Consider the following 21,047-nt stretch of genomic DNA (forward strand, 5'->3'; position numbering starts at 1 on the left):
AAATGTGAATCTTTTCTCTGCAGTTTTCATTAGGATTACAGCAGTCTGGCAGATGTCTGCTTGTAGATTCTGCAAAACTCATGAGTTCCTATAAATGGCAGCATCACGATCCCTCTCCAAGCAGCAGCTCTCATGTCAATGAAATGTCCCCAGCTACCCACAACACACCCACAGCCAGAGAAAATCACCTCTTCCTGGTTGTGTTCTCAGAGCAGGGTGCCTTGAAGGTAGCACTGGCTCTGGGGGAGAGAAATATTGTCCCCAACAGTCAGCAGAGCCCTTTTAGCTGTACAAAATTGCTATTTTCTGTGTCTTTCCAAGAATTAGAAACATGTAGCAGAATGCACATAATGGTCTCCACAGGTGAATGACAACCATTCCCACAAGAGATGCTCCTGTATCGAACCCGTCATCTGCCATCCAAAAGAAAAGCACTACTTATCAGTGATGTCTGCTGGTGTCAGCAGGTGTCTAGACAAAAACAGGTTAAGAGAAAAGCATTAGATTTTCTCCCAAGGAAGATGTTCCCCACAGGAGTTTGCAAGGCTTCCCCCACAGGTGTTGTGCTGGGAGAGATCCAAGTAGCCATGGCAGCCCTATGCAGGCTGCTTGACATTGGCACTGTTCAGAATAAATTTTGGGCTGAGTATTGGTCCTGATGGTGTTAGTATCTCGAGTAATGACCCATCTAAAGCACTATTCTTACTATTCTTCCATCTGTTCTTACTTGTTTCCAGGCTGCCCAAAAATGTCCCAGGAGAGCTGTGGGTCTCTGTTTGATGAATTCCAGCCTGCTGAGAAATACGCTCGGTTTTGTTACCTTCTATGACCTCCCAGAGCAGGGACAGTCCTATTTATATATACCACCTGCTGAAAACTTCTGTCCTTAAGCTTCAGCAGCTTTTTGTACCTAGTCTTCTTTAGCTATATAATTCCTGGTGATTTGTGGTGTTTTATGCTATTTAACTGTATATGTGAGGAGAAGTAGCAGTGGCAAGGCACTTACATGTGGAAACTCCTGACACAGAGGGACTCAGACTAGTATTTTTTTGTCTAACATTCAAGCTCCCAAATGGCAGAGCTTCCTGGCACAGAAACAATCAATTGTCCCAATCTAAGCAATTTGCTCACATATGTGAACATGTACAGGTGCAGCCTGCTCTCCTGCAACTCAGAATACCAAAGTGAACCTGTGGTTCTTAACAGAAAAAAACTCCCTTAAAACCGTCATCTGTACAAAGGGCTTTATTTAATTGCTGGAGATTTGAGTGAATTCAGACTTTTGGGTTTTGGTTCATTCTCCAGAACAGGACTGGGTTTTGGTTTTAGTTTTGTTTCTTGTGTCAGGACTGCAAAGCAGATGGGTTTCAAATTACAGAAATTTTTCATGGTAGATGTTTAATGAAAATCCCTGACTGAAACATGATTCTTACCATGGAAAAAGAAAAACTCGCCAAACATGATTTTTTCCAGTCGTGAGAGAAAAGTGAGGGAAAGGGATTGTTTTGCTTGAAGTATGTTTTAAATTCCACATTGCAGTCTGGTATGGGTGCATACACTGAGGTTAAATTGTTCATGCTGATCCAACATAAATTGATGCTAGGAATGACTGTTGAGAATTACATGGCCTTTGTCTCTTTAAAAAAATGCCTACACTGGTGTATTCAGCCCAAAAGAGCAACCTACTGGGCCTGGGCTAGAACAAAGGGAGAAGTAAAAGGAGGAAATGCCTTATTTGGGGAATGAGATATGAACCTGAACAAGAGACAATCTTGAGCATTTCCTTGCAGTGGGATTATCTGCTGGCTGGAGAACAAGAGCCAGGACACAGAGGTGAGGGAGAGGAGAGCCAGGTGGGTGTGTCCTTCCCTCAGGTGCTGGAGACCCTGCTTTGCAGGAGACCAACCACCAGGCAGGCATGGCAAGGGACTGGGGACTGTTCACAGGGCTGTGAATCATGGCTGACTGAGGAAGCTGAATCACAGTAGCTGAGCTTTGTGCCCACAGCTCTGACCTGTGGCCTAGAACAGTGTGAAGGAAGATGCACAACCTCTGTGGGCAGTGCCGTGGGGATGGGAGCTGGTGCTGCTCCCTAGGGACTTCCGGCATGCTCCTGTGGCAGCTCTGGAGTGCAGCTCTGGGGGTAGTTCTTTACCACTGGTAAGTGGGCGTTTCTGAGAATCCACTGCAGATTTCCTTACTCTTGTCAGTGCCTGTTGTGGTGGTGTGTTGTGCACAAACAGGCATAGACAGTTTGTGAGACTATAAAGCTGAAGCAAAGATGGACACATCTCTCCTGCAGATTCCGGTCTTTCTCTCTGCTTTGCCTTATTGGTTGGGTAAACTTTCTCTACTGGCCAGTGAATTTTTTTCTGGTTTAAAAGCCAAAAGCTCTGTAATGACATGTGAGATTTGGGCTATACAATGCCCAAATGCATATCATTAGAAAGGAGGTCATCTTGAAGAACTCTGCAATATGGTGGATTTTATTTTGCCACTTAAAGGAGGGTGCAGTCACTGAATAACACCATGGGAGGGAGAAGACAGAAGAGATACAAATAGGCTATGCTCACACTGCCTGTGTGACCCAGGTCAGAGCCCACACACATAGTAATGAAACAGTAATTTCTATTTTTTTTTCTTCAAAGCACTTTGTGCATCCAGACCAAACCAGATTCCAGCATGAAGAGTCACAAGGTCAGCCGCATATGTACTGCAGATATGCACATCCTTAGAGACAGATGGGCTTGTAATGATCCCTTTGGAAGTGACCTGGGAGGTTTTCTTCTTCCCATTGTTTCTGTTAGTGTCACAACACTTGGATATCTTGAGCTAACTTTTCCAAAAGCCAGGCGGAGATATTTCTTCTCTGGTGTCTCCCTGAAGAATCTTGTTGCATTTGACCACCTGAAGCCAGTTCTTCACTCTTCTTCATATTAGTCCGTGCAATTACTGGACAGTCACAGAACACAAGACGTGCTAGCCAAACCTACCTGCTTTTTTTAAATCACATAGCTCAAAGAAAACAGCTGCTGACTGTCTTTTCTGTTTTTCACCAGTCCTGTACCTGGAAGGATCTGTCCTTGTATTTGAGGATGTTTTCAAACTGGTTGCCTTCTACTGTGTCAGCAGGTGAGTTGCATTCATTGCTTCCATGGCGCAGTCATTTTGCCCTTCCCTCTGGTCTGCCCTTCCCCAGTCCCCAGTCCCAGCACAGACCCCTCTGTTTCCTCTGCTACCCTTCAACCTGCCAGACCAGAAGGTATTTCAAATGCTTGTATCTACAGTGGGGCTAGATCATCCAGTTTCTGGCCAGGCACACCACAAGCACTGCTGTCCCTGCAGCTGGAAGCTTTGTCCATAGGGCTGCTTCCACAAAGGGCAGAGACACAGAACAGAGGCAGGGAGGAAGAAGGGCCACGAGTTAATTATTTATTTAAAGTAGCTTTAAGCATACACACACACACACCTGGTAGCAACTTAGCAAACCTGCTAATGAACTGTTGCCTGTGGGAGACTCAAAGCACTTAGTCACCTATGGGGAACCTATCAAGGAAAGCAGTCCTGAAATAACGTATGTTCTTTCACTAAAATCTAAAATGAAAATAAAGTGCTTGTTGTCTCAGCACAGAAATACCAACCATAATGGGTATAGAGATGGGAAAGACCTGTAATGTCATTTTCACTAGTGCAAGGTGTGATCAGCATCTGATGAGCCCCTCTGTGTAATTAAACCCATATGTCTGCAGCCTCCTCTAATCTGTGTCCTTGTGCCTAGCACACTGCAGCAATACCTCCACCACCTACTTACCCTATCCTTACTGCAGCAGGCCTTGTTGGGAGTTGGTTGTAGACTTTTGACTTCCTCTATATAAACTTATGTGACTCTTAAAGTAGTTATTTCCTTTTAAGAGGAGAAAGCAGGTTCAGGATATGTTTACAAGGCAGTCATGTTAGCCACTTGGTTAGGTCACACGGTAGGAGAAGTCTGTCTGTGGTAGGAGACAGTGTGCTAAAGCTTACCCAGCCAGTCATATTCCCACTATTCTGAGGGCTGCTTCTGCAGACAGCTGAGCTCAACACTTCTGGGCCATGACTCCTACCTGCATGGAAGAAACCATGCTCTGCCTCACCCTCATCACTTAATAGACATTTAGCCATCTAGATTTGTAGAGACCCTTGTAGCGGGTTGGGTTTGTAACTGGGCAGAAACACCAATTTAGTGTAGTGGTTTGACCCAAAATACTCATTACTGTTTACCTTCTGTGAGATAAGAATTAGGAGAAACGCAAAGCAGGCACCAAACTTGAAAGAATATAAAGAAGTTTATTAACAGACCTAAAAGAAGAGAGAAAAAAACCATACCACACCTTCAGAACACTTCTCCTCCCCCCACCTTCCTCCCTTCTCCCACTGACAATGTAAAAAGACAACTCTTGAGATGTTAAGTCTGTTTATCACTTCCATAATAACCTTGTTCAGTCCATTTAGGAAGAGGAGTCTCTCTTGCCCATGCTATGAAAACATTATCACAACGAGACAGCTGCCCCGGTTGGTTCTCTGCTGGCATGCGAGTCCCTTCCCACAACTTGCAGCTTTTCCCACAGCTGCTTTCAAGGGTCCACTCTTGAATTACTGGGGTACAAATTTAAGGTTGAGCCATTCAGAAACAAAAGTTCCCTTCACCCATCTCTGGGAGCATTTCATCTCTAAGAACAGAGGTCCTTCTCCTTCCCTGGGAGCAAAGGGTCTTCCTCATCTTCATCTTTAGGACTATCTCTGGGAGCATCTCCAGGAACTGAGGTTTTCTCCTTTCCCATTTGGAGCAAAAGTTCTCATCGCTTCCATCTCTCCCTGTTCAAACTTCTCATGAAATTACAGCTGCGTCAACATCTACCTATCTCAGCGCAGGTGCTTTTGCTCACAAGTACAAGTTGAACGCTCCACCCCCCATGCCTTCATGGAATTACAACGGGTACTCTGATAGATCATAGCTTTACAACAGAATTTCAGCTTTAAGCATCTCCTCTTTCTTCTCCCTCAGGTTTTCAGCTCTTCACAGCACTAAAAGGGTTAATCTCACCTAGGCCTTGCAGCTGGAATGTCGCTTATCGCTGTTGGTCATATGATCTCTGCCGGACATCGGTGCAGCTTCAGCTGAATCTTGGCTGTACTGGAGAGGGGCTGCCCACAGCAGGGCTGTGGTGGGGGGTTCCGCAGGTGGAACAGGGCCCATCGGCTCCAGGATGGCCGTGGTCTGGCCTGGCCCGGCCCGAGCAGGGCCTGGGCTGGGCCTGCTGGCCCCCGCATGGGGCCCGCAGCCACCTGTCCCAGCACCGGAAACGAGACCAAGCCTCTACCTCAGGGTTTTCTATTCTTAAGTGTGGATCACAGAGGTGGTCACAACTTTAAGTGGCTTAAAGAATTGTCCATATTCAAACTGGCCCGCTGATAGGTTCTGCCAAGTCCCAGAGGAAGCTGTACGCACCCCTGCGCAAGAACATCACTTCCGGGACTATGCTTGCTAACCCATGACAACCCTATAGAATGGACATAAATTAAGCCCTGGACCCATATAAAGACTTCTTTCTCACCAAAGCAAAGAACAGCCCAAATGCAAAATACAACTGGGCATTTCTAGTCAAATGGCTGGTGACAGAGAAAATATGCTCACTTCTGCTTTCCTGTAAAAAAGATCATGGCTTGAGAAAGAGTCTCAGAAAGAAAGAAAGAAAAATTCTTCTATTTGCTCCTGTTATAGATGTTATTTCTGAGTGTCAAATACACATTCAGATGGTTCATGTGATTTTCCAGGCTACTGTCAAGATAAAAAGGGAATAATTTTCTGAGAGAAGCAGGTAGTAAAAAGGCACTGACCCACCATTTGTTGGCAGCTCATAGGAGCTCTCTGTGATGGTGAATGTAGAGGCCTGTTCTCAGGGGTGTAGTAAGTTGCCTATGAATAGCTGGAAACAGCTTTTCAGGGCTGACAGGCTCTTCTCAAAAAAAACTTTGGCCTGGATATATTACTCACCTGTAGGTATCAGGTGACTTGGTGGCTGGTCTGCAAGCTGCTGCCCCATTAATAAGACCAGTTTTTTTTCTATTAGGGCAATGTCCTAATATTTCCTGATCTTAAAATGTATTTTCCTAAAAAAAAAAAAAAAAAAGAAAGAAAGAAAAGTAAGGGAACTATTCATGCATACAAAATAACAAAGAAAGCAGAAGGTACATGGACCCTCTTCCTCTTTTAAACCTCATATCTACCATGAAAAAATAATAAGCCAGGGATCACATCAGTTTATGTCAGTGTGACAACAGAGTGCTCAGCAGTGCACAGGGAACCCATGGAGAACACAATACATCAGTAAGGTATGTATCTGTTAAAAAGGTCAGAAATAGGCCCCCTGAATTCATCTGTCAACAGATAGGTCTGCAGTTGTGTGCATTTTTGGGGTGTGCATTTGTGTAGTAGAGACCTCCCACTCATAAGGCCAGTTTTTTCTATAATAATTCCTTGTACCATGTAGAACACTTTGTAAAACTTTTTATGTGTAAAATGATCCTGCACCATTCCTTGCTGTCTTTTAGGGACTGGCTTTTCTAGTCCTTGTTAGAATGGGAATTGAGGCAAGAACAGGTTTAGCAAATTGTCACTGGGCAAGAGGCAAACCTGAACAGTTCACTGGCAGACCAAGTGCTCTGTTAAATTGCTTGAGACTTAGGGTGTGTTTCAGTGAAACCCAGCTAACATCCTCTAAGAAACTCCATCTTTTTTTTGGTAGAAATACAGCATCTTTCCAGAAACCAAGTACTCAGAAGTCTGAGAGTGGGATATATGTGTTTTCTCAGCGTCATGCAGCAATTCCTCGCTGTCTGTCCCTTCACCCAGGGGTTACCCTTCCCCAGGCAGGGTCTTCCTCCCCTAATCCCTCTGTGCCTTGCCGTGTACCCATGCCTTACACTTACAGAGATTTTTAAAAGAGGAAGCAGAGTAGTGAGGGAGGGGTAAACAGAAAGAAAAAGGACTTCAAATCCTTTCCACACCAAAAAGATTGGCTTTTCTAATTAAAATAATTACAATTTGCAGCACCTCGCTTTTCATGGGAAGATATTTCAACCCTTGTGGCCTCCCCTGAAGTGAGAGGCATTCCTGCTGTTTTCAGAGGACAGAACCAAAACAGGGGAATTAAGTCAGTGCTATGGCATGAAGCATCACCACAGAAGCTGGTGATCTTTTATGAAATCAGAGCAACCCAGGCCAGCACAATGTCCATGATTCCTTACCAGCCACAACTTTGCAGAACAGGGCTGAAATTTTGAGCCAATCCAATCACTAAAACCAAGTGAAGTCTGGAATTCCTAAAAATTGTGGGGTTTATCCTTTTGCTGTTTTTTCATTCTGTTTCTTTCTACAGGGATTTGCTGCCCTTTACCCTGAGGCTGCCACAAGCAATATTAGAAGCCAGTAGCTTTCAAGACCTTGAAATTATCTCTAGTCTGGGGATAGGTAAGTCCCTCAAAGCAGTCAGATTTTCACTTGGACTTGTGAGAACAATGGTGCCTTGCACAAACATAGTGCAACTGGAAGACAGATGAACTATTGTCTTTGGTATAGCTAAAGAGGTCTGAATGTAAGAAGAAGATGTTTATGATCTTTATGTTTATAGAAAGTTGCTGAGAAAAAGGGCACTTGCCCCTTTGTCCATAAACCTCCACCTGGATCTCTGTCCAGGGTGTGGTACCTACAGTCTGTGTAAGCGGTGGCTTTCACCAGCTAAAGGGCAGTACGGCCCCTCGGGATAACTTACACATGTTGGAAGTAGCTGGCATCTGAGCTATATGGAAAATACCTTTGCAGCTTCTCCTTCTGATGTGTGGGGGCAATGCTGATGAAAGTGTGATACTTTTGCATTTTGATATTTCTGCTTTCTCCCGCAGGACTTCTAGTTGGTAGAGAAATGTGTATTGTCCCAGCATGTTCTCTCACCTCACACTAATCACATGCAAAAAGGAACATTATTTTTAGTGACAGCACCAAACAAACAAATTTTAGGTGAAATGTATAAAGTTACAGAGATAGGAAAAGAAGATCTGTTAACTAAAGGAGGTCTCCTTTCTATTTCCTTCCATTTAATACTCTCTACTTGAGACAGCTACTTCAGTTAGCCGCTTTCACACTCCTTGGTTTTCCAGTTTTCTTTTGGGTGTTGAAAAAAGCCAAACAATGGAGAAAATTGAAGAGTTAGCTCATTTATTAGACATACTTATTAGAGCACTCTGAGCCCATTGGTATCTATTTTTGGATCTTCTGCATCATACCTCCCAGAAGGCATGGGCAAACCCCACTGGTTTCAGTTCAGGCAGCTTTGTTGAATTTGACCAACAGATTTGCCTCTAACACTTTCAGCATCCTCTATTTTGAGTATGTTCCGATTTGTCAAAGCATCCTTTTATATGGGTGTCCAGTCAGCACTTATTGCTTATAAAAAGGTACTTTGCAATTTGAGATAACAAGTTGCAAACTTAATTTTTTATAACAAGTCTAAAAATTTGGATTAAAATGTAGGAAGTGTATCATGAATCTGCAACCTTCAGTCTAATTTGAGCCATCAGAGGCTATCTTGATTCAGGCAACAGTTTCCAACAACTTCTGAAAGAAGAGATTAGTTAAAGCACAAGCACCAAAGCAATATTGATTGTAGTCTTTTCCCTTCTCTCCTGTACTGGTGGTCATAAAAGTAGTGAGGCTTGGAAGTTTATTTGTCATGGTGTATTTCACACCAGGCAAGTTTCTGACAACAGAAAAAAACTGCTATTGTGTGCATCTTCCTAGGAAACGAAGCTTTCTGAAGTGCCATGCTGTCTTAGTAGAGTCAAACAGGCTCAGCTACTGACTGATGCTGTTTATTGCTTCCTGGAACAAAATCTTGTGGATATAAATGGGTACACAAACAATGAGTGCTCCCCAAAGTGGCACTTCCAAAGGAAACATAGCATTGTCTGAAATTTTCATATGTTGCTTTGTAGTTATTTCAAAGTAATATGTGTTTCAAGGGGATAGAAGTAAGATGTCTATCTACAAGCTGAATTGTTCCACAAAGGATCTGGTTGTTCTGTATGTTGTCACAGAGGATGTACTGCAGGCCTTCTAGTCCTGACCTCGCTGGTACAGAAGTTATTTTAGCAGGAGAATTAGCATGATTGCACTGCACAAAGGGCACATACCATCACAGACATGCCAAAGACTCCAAGAACTGCTTAATTATCCCTCCCAGAGTACAAGATAAGGGAAGATCCAGGACAGCAATGGGAGATGATCAAACAGCCTTCTTGGCAGTGTGAGACAGTGTGGCTGTACTGGGAAATGCCTGCTGAAGCAGCCTTGTTACTTGGTAGGACCACATCATCTGTTCCTTCCCTGCATTTTCATCACAGTGCTTTATCCTGACCACTGCTGAGAAAAATGACCAACTTCCCCTGTGTAGATTGGTTTACTCACCATTTCCTCAGCCCATGAGACTTCACAGCATTATATTCTGACTTACAGAAATTTCCACTGTCCTGCCTTTGCTGATGCCCAGAAGACCTGGAGAGCTTAAGGAAAATGGTACCCTAGCCATCTCAGATGTGAGGGGGTTGGCAGCATGGTCCTAGTATGTGCAGTTATATCTGTGCATCTACTCCCAAATTCTGTTGTCAAGAGTGCTGGTGTTCCTGGCAACACTTTTATTTTAAGCTTCTTTGTTCTCCTCCCTCTTACAGTAAGAAATCAGGGAATAAAGCTGTTCTAATGTCAGTCAGCCTAAGATAACATGCTGACATGTTTATAAAGCTGAATTTGTTATGGACACTAGCCTAGGCTGTGAGAAGCTAAACAGGCAGTTTTATCCTGATGGGAATAGACTGTCTTTTAGCTCACCTCTTGACCTGAGAGCTGTACCCTATGCTCAGCACCAAGGGTCATCCCACATATGTGCAGCCCCATCCATCCTCTCTTGGGCTCAGCATGTGATGTTTTGGCAGTGAGACACTACTGACACCAAGCACAGGGCAGGGTACAGGCATTGTGTGGCAGCCCCATTGTGTCCCCTGAAATCCACATAGAAGAGTTTGCCATCAGTGTCAGCTCTGTGTTCAAGGACCAAGCATGCTGAAATAGTTATTTAATTGTCTGAATCCTTGTGTTTCCAGGATTTCCCACCTTCTCCTTATCCCTAAATCTGTGGGCATCAATATAGTTCTCATCCAATGAATACCCTCAGAGGTTTATACCCTTTTCCTTGGTCAGAACATATGAGGTTTGCTGGATCCTGTTTCCTGATGCTTCCAGTAGTGGATCCTGGGTCAGCAGCTTTAATATTGATTGAAAGCAACCAGACTTGTAAGGCAGGTTTGAAACCTCACCTTTGGGGGACGGGAGAAAGGTTAGATGTGATACTGAATCTATTAAAAAAATGTACCAGTGCTTTGTAATTTTAAAAAAACAGTTACTAAAAGACAAATTATAATAAGAGATTTCTGACAGAAATGATTACCTGCATGTGTAACACCATCTTTCTTTTTCAGTCATAGTTGATGGCACTGAAGTACTTAACTATTCCTTAGTCCATCATCATACATCCTTCCTGTGTACAGTCTTTTATCATCTTTGCTCTCTGACACCTGCAGGCAGACAGTCTCAAGGCAAGGTGCAAGGCAGAGTGGCCATGGCCATAGGTAACAGTCATCCGGAGCTATAGACTTTAATGGTAATAATAATCAGGGGAAAGTGTTTAAAATTATGTTTCTGAACTGATTATACTGCAAGGCAGGATCAGACCTCTGTGTAAAACAGACTGCCATATGAGCTTGCTGCATAGTAGAGTCATCTTCGTCTGTTGTCTCCTGGTGCATGTTGGATCCAGGCTGTCTGCCTCAGATCTGCACCTTACTGTTGTGAGCAAGAGGGAGACTCAACTTGCCTAGAATCTTCACATCCTCACCTCAGGTATCCACAGCTATTTGCATGTAGAGGGCAGTTATCACTGAACAAGCAGAGATCCCTTTTCAAAATCATTTGTATTTGTTACTTGTACCTTCCTGCTCTTACTGAAAATGCTGAACAGCATTATCAACTTTCACTAGGTAAGTGTCCTAAAATTGACAGGGGAAAGAATGCTGGTGAAGCTTCTGAGCTCATCCCCTGGCTTGATGAATTTCACATACATAAAGCAGACAACCCTTTCTTCACACTGTTTTGTGCAGAGGTTTGAAAGTTTGACATTGAAATTTGTGTACCATTTCTTTTAACAATAAGTAGATTTTCTACATATCACTAGCAGCTAAAATTCTCTCAGATAATGTTTTCATTTTTCTTTTTTTTTTTTTTTTTTTTTTTGACAGATTTCTGGGATTCCTACCTAAACCGCAGAAGAAGACAGGACCTATCCCACTCTGCAAAAGATTCTGCCTTCAGCACTGCCCAGACAGACAGTTTAAGATCTACCCAGTGTTTTGCAAGTAGCACAAACCACTGCTCATGTGAAATTGAGCTGTCAATAGGAAATGACAGGCTGTGGTTTGTGAATCCTATTTTTATAGAAGAGTGCAGTAGTCCTTGTCCTCCAGATGTACCTTCTCCTAAAGGCCACCCTGGGAGCATTGATCTCCCCCCACCCACCATGCTTACTGATAGGAGGTCTCCTCGACGGCCCCCTCCACCTCCACCTCCTCATGCTCTTGTTCAGAAATCTTCCCTGAAGCTCCCACAGGACCCCATGACTGCCTGTGAAGAAAACAAGCTACTTATTAAGCCACTAGGAAAGAGCATCGAGGAAATGAAAATTGAGGGCGGTGACGATAAAGAAGAAAGGAAGCGGAGCTGCCCGGCCAATGAGCCCTTGGCAGCGAGCCCCAAGAAGGGCTCCCAGCCCTCTGCTCCCCCGCGGAGGCGGCTGAGTGAGAGGACCTCGGAGGAGAGCTGTGTGGGTAACCCTGAAAGTTGTGAAACGCTGAAGGGGGAAGGGACAGAAGAAAACCAAGACACAAGTACAGAGAGCAGAGATAAAATGGTGCTGTGCAAAAAGGCTGTAGAAATGCCTGGGGAGGTTCCCAAAAGGGCTGTATCACAATTTCAGGAGACAATGCCCGAACCTGCAGAGAAGAAGGAGGACATGCCTAAGATAAAAAGCAGTGCCATTGAGAAAGGAAAGACACCTCCTATCCCACCACCAAGAAGGAAGAGGGTTTCCCAGGTACCAAGGATCCCCAGCTCCTGCCAGCCAAAGCAAAGAACAGTGAGAGAGACGGCCGTGGCCACAGGGCAGGCTGTGTGCAAGGGCAGCCCAGCTACAGTGGCAGGTGGTGCCACTTGCACACACACCAAGACTGAACCGGGACATGGCCAGAAATCTGTCAGCTCAGCCGAACTGGAAGGTTCACACTTGTCCCTGGAGGACCTGGGAGGCAGCACCGCAGCTCAGGCATCAACATCTGAGCCGGACTCCTACTCCACCAGCAGTACAGAGGATGACCTGGAGATGCTGAGTAGTTCATCTGGTAAAAAGACACGCTCCGTGATCTTGGCCAAGGCCAAAAACAGGCTGTCCTTGGCAAACCTGTCCAACGTCTTCACAGTCTTTTTGTCTAGTGACAGGAAGTTGCAGAAGAAGATAGTGGAGCTGGCACAGGACAAGGATTCATATTTTGGCAACCTGGTGCGGGACTACAAAGTGTACAGTTTAGAGATGATGGCAAAACAGAGCTCCAGCACAGAGATGCTGCAAGAAATCCGGCTGATGATGACACAGCTGAAGAGTTACTTAGTGCAGAGCACCGAGTTGAAATCTCTGATAGACCCAGCCTCCTACACCGAGGAACAGTTAGGTAGGTAACTGTGGTTTATTCATCCCTGGGCATGGTTTGGGAAGGTGAGGAGGAAGACACAATTATGCAGACATGGGCTCTGCTTTAAAGAATTATAAACCACCTCCTAAAACCAGAGAGGCATGAATTGAAATCTTCTCTGTGGTTCCCAGCACTTAGAGGAACAGCTCTAAAACCTGGAGACCAATGAGGGGGAAAATCCCTTTATGAATGTTTTAAAGGGAAGAGTATAAGCAGAAGAGACGTGTGTTTGTGTGTATGAGAGATATACATGTATGTATATATATGTGTGTGTGTGTATGTATATACATAGGTATGCACACACAGAGCTGAATTCACTGGAAACACAAAAAAGGCCAACTTTCCCCTCCACAGCTGCATTCCCATGGCCTTCCACATCCACCACTCTGCTACAAGGATGGAGAGCTCCCTGCATGTGGCAGACAATTTTGGGGCCAATCACTGTCTCATAGGGAGGGACAAGACTATGATGATTTTTAGTAGCAGGTTGGAGGAATCACTTGATTCCACTTTGTGCTCCTCAGATCTCAGAGGTGCAGAAGAGCTGCAAGACTGCAAGCTGTTGCAAGACTACCACCAGCTCCAAAATGAAATGTTCACCTCTTTGCCACAGACATAATTTGCTTTTGGGGAGTAAAAATAATTTTGTAACTGTTTACAGGTGTTTCATTGCTTCTCATTCATATTCTGTGAGGGAATAATGTGCTCTTTCTCTCCTTGGTAAGGATTGGACTAGTCTGTTTAATGTACATCCATAAAAAGAGATGTAGGACTTTTTATTGTAGTTAAAGGTGTACAGCCAGGAAAAGCGTGCCTGCATGCATACACATGCTCCTTTGAAAGCTTAAAACTGTTTCTTGAGGACCTGAGAACCAATGCAGAGCTATTTATGGATCCCTAAGTTGGCTTAAAACAAGCCGGGAGCTGGAAGACCCAGAATATGGAGGGAACCACAGGTTCGTGCAACTGCAACTCCAGTATTAGGTGAGACTCAACTTAGTGGTGAGCCGGAGTAAAAAGCAGTCCACTGTCAGTATCAGTGGGCTCAGCTGATTTCCTTCTCCCCCAGCAAAGGCTTCACATGATCCTGCAGACTCCCCAGCAGAACAGACCTGCTGCCAGCCTCTGCCATAGCTAGGAGAGGGAACCCACACTTTCACTTTCCCTTGTGTAACACCATCAGTCTTTGTCCCAATAACCTCTTTCTTCGAGGTAGGGAGTGTGGGGGCAGCACAGAGAAGTCTGTGTTGAATCTTGATTAGTGGAAGTGGAAAGGAGGAAGAAAGAAGTATCCTTATTATTCTTGGTAGAGCTGCATGTGTGCAAGTATCCCACCATCTTCTCAGACATGCCCAGTTGTACCTAACCCTGTTCACCGACAGTTCCTTAACAGGATGATGTGGCCCAGTCAACCTTGACAGGACTGTCTTCTGTGGAGGACAGGGATTCCCACTGGAAGATCTACCACTTGAATTTGCTCTGCTTCAGGCTGATTGGTCCTCTGGATTCTTTAAAATAGTTGCATTTTGCATACATAAATATTACTGCCCTCTGGTTCATTCCTCACTGCCTGAGCAGATGAACTCTTTTGCCAATGACCTTTTTGCCTTAGTGCAAAAAGACAATCTCTTGCAGTCCCTCTAGTTCTGCCTCTGGTTTCTAGGAGTCAGACAACAGACTTCCTTGCAGTGTCTTATGCTTCCTTTAATCTCCTAACAAATACTAAGCAAATGCTCAACCCACACATACTACTTCCTCCTCCACAGGTGGTGGAAGAGGTGTCTTAAAGGATCAGTAATTTGGAGTCCCTTGAGCAGTAAGGGTAAGAGACTTCTGACCAGATATTGGTGTCTGTCTTTGAGCTGGTAGCTGCAGCTGCTTTTCAGTCACTGAGAAGAAAGCAGTAGTTTGAGGATGCATTTAATTTCATCCCAAAGTGAATATCTCAAACAAGTCAGAAGGAGAGGTCAGAAGGGACATGAGATTAATCACATCTGGGCATCTGTAAGGGCAGGGCTGTGAAAAAAATCACAGTTAGGTGAGGTTCCTCTTCTCTCCCCAGAGCTGGCTTTCCTCCTGCCTGATAATGCCATGCTGGTCAGCCAGGAGTCAGGCAAAGAGAGCAGGGACTGCTGGTAGCAGGAGGTCTCCTACAGCTCCAGTAACAGAGACCACACACTGATGTTCATCTCAAGCCCATCTAGGACTTCTGGATAGTGTTGGTAATTAAATGTTTACTTTCTGGGATGTAATTTCTGTTCCCTTCTCACAGCTATGTAGTAGTGCTTGAATAACCAACCACATGCCTCCTTAGGACTTTACTTGCACCTGTACTACTGTATTGCTTATTTTTTATGTGCTTTTGTGTTCTTCCTTCTCTATGCAGAAGTGATTGCTGAGACAGCTCTGTACAAATGTGTCCTGAAACCTTTAAAGGAAGCCATTAATTCTTCCTTAAAAGAAATACACAACAAAGATGGATCTTTACAGCAGCTGAAAGAGAACCAACTTGTGATACAAAACACAACTACCACTGACCTGGGCGTCACAACCAGTGTGCCTGAAACTGCTGTGCTGGAAAAGATCCTTCACAAGTTCACGGCCATGCATAAGACCTACTCTCCAGAAAAAAAAATTGCCATCTTGCTGAAGACCTGCAAACTCATCTATGACTCCATGGCTCAGGGAAACCCAGGTACAGCACTCCTACTGCAATGGTATCCACCATGGGTCCTTCTCCATGTATCAGAGGAACAGGGTTTATGATACAGCTGGCATGGCAATATTCACATTGGAGGTAGCAGTGATGGTTGATGTGTTTGGTATCAGCTATCCACAGGCTGTGTTCAGAATGGAATGGTTAGTGACTATGAAGTTCTCTGCACTAATAACAGGTTTAAGATATTACCTGGTTAACTTTAAGCTCCGTAACTCCAAAAACTAGTTACCTGTAAGTATATGTTTTATGGATAATGACCTTTTTTCACAGGTCTTCTCCAAATATCCTCAGAGCTCTGTCCCAATTTGTAGCAGAGCAATGGTAAATTCTAGGAAAGGGTCTTTGGGAAAAGACTTTTGATTTGTCCTTTACAAAGTTTTGCCTAAACTGAGGAGGAGATGCAGCATGCTAGTAGTTTGTTACTAATTCCTTCAGTGAATTCTAAAAGCCACTTCTTCAGTGTGAGGCAGTATATGCTCTGAGTATAAAAACAACATGGGCCTCAGGCCAATCAGTAATGCAGAAATTAAACCCTTGGCTGGCAGACAGGATGCATCTTTGCAGATAGACCACCAGCTTCCTTCCTCCAGCAATCTGCCTTGTCAGTTTAAGAGCTTTTTTTGTATACTGTGAGCTGATGGCCAGCCATCCCTGAATTTGGAGAGAAGCCAGGTATTAATTTGCAATAACCTGCAGTTTTTCAAGAACTCACAGTCACCAAAGGTGCTTTTAGCTGTTCTGCTTTATTTCGTAGCGGCAACAGCCTTGGAGCACTCATACAGGGATGGTTATGTCCCTGCTGAACCTCACCGCAAGGTGATCTCTTGCATAGTAAGCAGCAAGGGTCAGCAACCAGTCTAGACACATTAACAGCAGAGCAAGAAACCACCCCAGGGCTGAGCCTTAGCTGCAGGGTGGAAAGGACCTCTCACTGTCTTCAGGTATTATGAGAAGATTTAGAAATATGTAGGGGAATTTGCTGTAACTTTGTTAAAACAGTTGTGTGAAGTTTGAGAATAAATTTGGTTTAGATCAAGGACTTGCAATCCTCATTAAAACCCACACAGTCTCCTTCTGATGGTGGTGGTATGTTATGTATTACATCACACCTTAGCTAGCTCAGGGTTGGAATTTCTCTGTTGAAGGAAATACTGTTGTGTCATTTTATGTAACAGAAATGAGGGGTCAGGGAAATAATTCAAAAATCCCTACATGTTTAAAATATTGACATTAATGAAACCAGATGGTTTCATTGTGGTTTGCTATGCTAACCAAAGCACTGCATTTCAGCCCGCTCAGCTGTTTTCTTGTCCTGAGTACTACTGCCAGCAGGGTGTAGGCTGGCAGCTGATTTCACTCCTGTGCATCCAGTTCCCTCTCCCTTACACATCATCAGTGATGCTTATCAGGGCTTGGCCAGAAGAAAACTGGCCTGGAGTGATGGAAATGTACCCCAATTAATTCCGACCAGAAAAACAGGCTAAGGGGAGAAGAATGCTGTATCTAACTCCTGGAAAACAGTGACCGTGGAGAGAAATTGAGTGAAATGCACTATAGACCCACTTAGAAGCAAAATGTGTGAAACCTCTTTCACAGAATGAGCTGATCCTAGATCATTGTCATTTGCCACTGGCAAAGACAAATTTTCAGCAACCTGAAATATTTTTCTGACAGGGAATTCCAGCTGGTGGCATGCAGAAGAGCATGCTGTGGGCTACTCAGAGCAGATTTTAGCAGGTAGGAATTTTCCTCCTGCTCTCTGCCCATCTCAAGAGCAACAGCACAGGGCCCCTTTTACTTTCAGCCAGCCATGAGGCAGAGCAGTGTTCTTCACACAGGAAGAGCAGAGGCCATGCTCAGCTTCCTGTGCAATAGCTTCTTCTCCTTTTAGCTCCTTTTCCTCACTGCTGAACTAGAAAGTTCCCTCCTCTTCCAAGATCAGAGCAGATGGAATACAAAACTAATCATTCCCTCTGCTGCAGGACCAAAACCAGTCCACCTCTGTCAGAAAAATTACCTGTTCAATAACGTGGAAACCACTGGCATCTGGCTTAAGTCGCAATTTGTCAGCTCAGGCCAGGTCTTTATTCGCTTTAGGCTGACCACAGGGTGAGTTGACCTAAGAATATGGCTTCATATCTCAAAGCAAAGTGCAAACACTACCTAATCAGGCACCCTTTTTTCAGACACATATGAAAATGCAAGGTTTATAACATGCTGAGACCCATGTACAGCAGTCCAGGTTTGGCTAGGATGTCGCAAGAAGTACCAAGTTTTCTTTAAAACTAAGAACAGGCTTATTTAGGAACATCTGTACCTGTGGTAGTGCCCATCTTTGCACTGCTGAAAGAGTCATGAAACTTTGAAGTCTACCTTGATTGACTCCATGTATATCGACATTTTAAGAAAGGAGGAGATCTTTGGTTTGATTACAATTCATACTACATGACAAAATCTGCCTGATAAATTGGCTGTGGTTGAAATCCCTGATACTTAAGACTAAGAACTGAATGGGTCAGATCCTCAACTGGTTTAAACTAGCATGTCTTCCTCAAGCTGAGGGCAATCAGCTTGTGGATCTGATTCATTGCAAGGAATTAGGAAGGCAAGTTCACAGGCTTTGTCATAGACCCTTCTCTCAAGAGCCACTGAGTACAGCTCCATGGTAGAGTTGAAGTAGGACTAATCTCTGGCTACATCTCGCTGTAGGTGGCCACAGAGGGGTATCGTGCCCAGCTTCTCATTACATTGTGAAGTCAGTCCATGGAGTCCAGATGATTCATCTGGCTACATATAGGTTTCTGCTTTAGCGTGAGATGACTCAAGGCAAGCTCCAATGACAATATTGATTAATTCATTACTGGCTATAAAAGAAATTAAGGGCTACTGGTTCAGATGCTCATATGGACTGTGTAGGTAGTGATATTAGTAAGTGAATTCTCACCAAAGGCACAATTATGATAGTATTGAGGTGTCTCACTGAGCTTTTCCAACTTCTATGCAAACTTAAATAACAGAAACATATGCCTCCAAGAGTAAAACCTACAATCTGAAAATATGTAACCTGCCTGCTAAAAATACTAGGAATGGTTAGTAAGAATAAAATGGATTTTAAAAAATAGGAAAAAAAAAAGAGTTTGGAAACCCACCCCCCACAAAATGGCTGACAGATTTTTTGGCACTAGAAAAAGGAAGAGGCAGGAATCAAGCAACTCTTACACTTGGAAGGCATGCTGCAATATGCACAGGGACACCTGGGCACATAGCTAATTTATATAGAAACACTGTAATGTTATGTAGGAAAAAACCCTTATTATGTATCTTTCAGAAATACCTTTACTCAGACAAAAGATTAAAGGTGTGTTGTGTGAAGTGAGTAGAATGAGAACCTCTGCTTTTCATCAAAACCACAAGTGACACCTGTAGAGTGAGAAACAATGCAAATCTGCAGTATGCGTGGTGTGTACTGGCAGTGGTGTGCCTGGGTCACCCAGCCTTGTGCTGCCTGGGAGCTGCCACTGTGGAAGAGAACTGATGGGAAAAAAAGCAGCAATAGGCATTGGTTTATGAAGAAAAACTGTGAGACAAACAGGCCAAGTTTGGTCAGACCATGAGTGAGGAAGATCAGGAATGGAAAAGGTCTAACTTCAGGTTGGAAGTTTGAAAGATGGGCAGACTGCTTTCAAAGGAGATTCAAAAAGAATGGAGGTACAGTTTTCTTACTGCAACATTTCTAACTTGTGAACTACCTAAGATTATGAAGCTTCATTTTTGGACTTTGAACTGCACAGGCAGCTGGAGTATATAGTTCAATACTATAGTTTGTACTAGTGATAGAATTGGCTAGGTGATCGAAACATCTGATTTAATAATTTCTATTGTGTAGTTTTACATGGCTAATGCGCTTAGCCCGCTTTCGGAAAAAGAGGATAAGATAGGACATATATTCCATTGGAATATTTCTCTTCCTTAAGTTTTAGAATGAAGTTTGTCACCCCTACAGAACTGAGCAACCAGATATTAGCTGCCCTCATGCTCTCCTATAAGTCTCTGCAGTTGACAAAAGCAAAGCCATGTGTCTTCAGTGGGATAGCTGGGCTTCTGGAAAGGAAACTGAGCTCCAATCCTTCAGCAGCCAATGTGGAACCCGTGTTAGAAGCTCCTAAAACTCAGAGCAATCCCATTACACTGCCTATTATCGTAGATCACTTCTGAGAAGGAAAATTAAGCTATGCATAACAGGTTAACTTTGCTATCTTTTGGAAGAGGATATTTGTATTTAAGTTATTTTTAATGAAGACAGACTAGAGATTTTGGGTGTTCTGCCATCTAGTACAATTTCTACATTTGAATCAAAGAGCCAGTTCAAATTTTTCATGGGGAAAAAATTCATCTGATCTCTAAACCACACATTTTTGAAGTGGATTCATGCTGTCTGCACCTATTAACTTGCCTAATTCACTATATCACAAATTAAACCTTGCTGAAAGTAGTATGGGATAGACAGTAGACAGCAATATGCTAGTGTGTGGAAGGAAAGTCACAATCTTTTCTTATGATCTTGAACAAATTCCAGTTAACCTTTCTGCACCTCAGGTTTCCCAGCTACAAACTGAGGCTAAAATTCATATTTCATGGAGATCTGCTTCTAGACATCAAGCAAGCTAGTGTTTGTAAAATATTAGAGCAAGGTGCAGGGTATCACCCCTGTCTGCTGGTTTTCAGAATATATACAGAAAAATAAGGAATGCATGAATGTGTTAAAATAGGCTGTAATTTCTTTATGGAGGTTTGGGCAGAATTCCAGTTGCTTTAAGTCATGTATTTAATTAATACTCATCTATTCAAGTGCTGCATCCCAGCTAGGAGCTGACGTTGTATTTGCTTTGCTATAAACATAATAGGATGAATTTGTGGCAGAAGAGAAGGCTTATTTTAAGCTTCTTAGAGATATTTATGAAATAAATGTTTCCTGACCCTGCAGGGAAGAAGGGGAAATAAAGCAAGAAAGTCATATCTGGAGTAGGACACCACCACCTTGAATAGGCACTGAGAGCAGTGGCAGGGTCAGAGCTAGATTTGACTCTGCTGCAAAAATACCCCTCTGTGAGAGACCACAGATGGAGCAAGCCACACAGGTCTAGGAATTTGGCTCAGGCCCAGCTTGAAAGTAGAGCTGAGGAGGCAGTAGCCTGCAGAGAATACTCCTGCTGCAGCTCCCGGAAGGACACTGGTTAGTGCCCTGGTGCCTTTCATGGCACAGGAAGCACATAGGTTATGCCATGCTGAAACAATATCTCAGGTATCTTGGTTCACAGGCATTATTTCCTCTATCTTTGTAGACTCCTGCTTCTGGTCATATTTGAGTTTCTGACAGCACCTATTATCCCCGTGAGTGGACTGAGATACAGAGCACCTCAGGGCTATGCTTGGACTGATG

General features: G+C 43.8%; 1 protein-coding gene across 1 annotated transcript in view; it reads left to right on the forward strand.

Annotated features, from left to right (window-relative positions):
• Window positions 1-21,047, forward strand: part of LOC121673698 (ras and Rab interactor 3-like) — a 160,598-nt gene that overhangs the window by 130,596 nt on the left and 8,955 nt on the right. The window contains exons 22-25 of the mRNA XM_042047299.1: window positions 3,060-3,132; window positions 7,419-7,510; window positions 11,386-12,867; window positions 15,275-15,583. Of these exons, the coding sequence (XP_041903233.1) occupies window positions 3,060-3,132; window positions 7,419-7,510; window positions 11,386-12,867; window positions 15,275-15,583 (1,956 nt within the window). The remainder of the gene's footprint in view (window positions 1-3,059; window positions 3,133-7,418; window positions 7,511-11,385; window positions 12,868-15,274; window positions 15,584-21,047) is intronic.

Source organism: Corvus kubaryi, unplaced genomic scaffold (assembly GCF_017639235.1).
Source record: "Corvus kubaryi isolate FWS band 111438036 unplaced genomic scaffold, C.kubaryi_AGA036_p1.0 66, whole genome shotgun sequence".
NCBI classification, from domain to species: domain Eukaryota; kingdom Metazoa; phylum Chordata; class Aves; order Passeriformes; family Corvidae; genus Corvus; species Corvus kubaryi.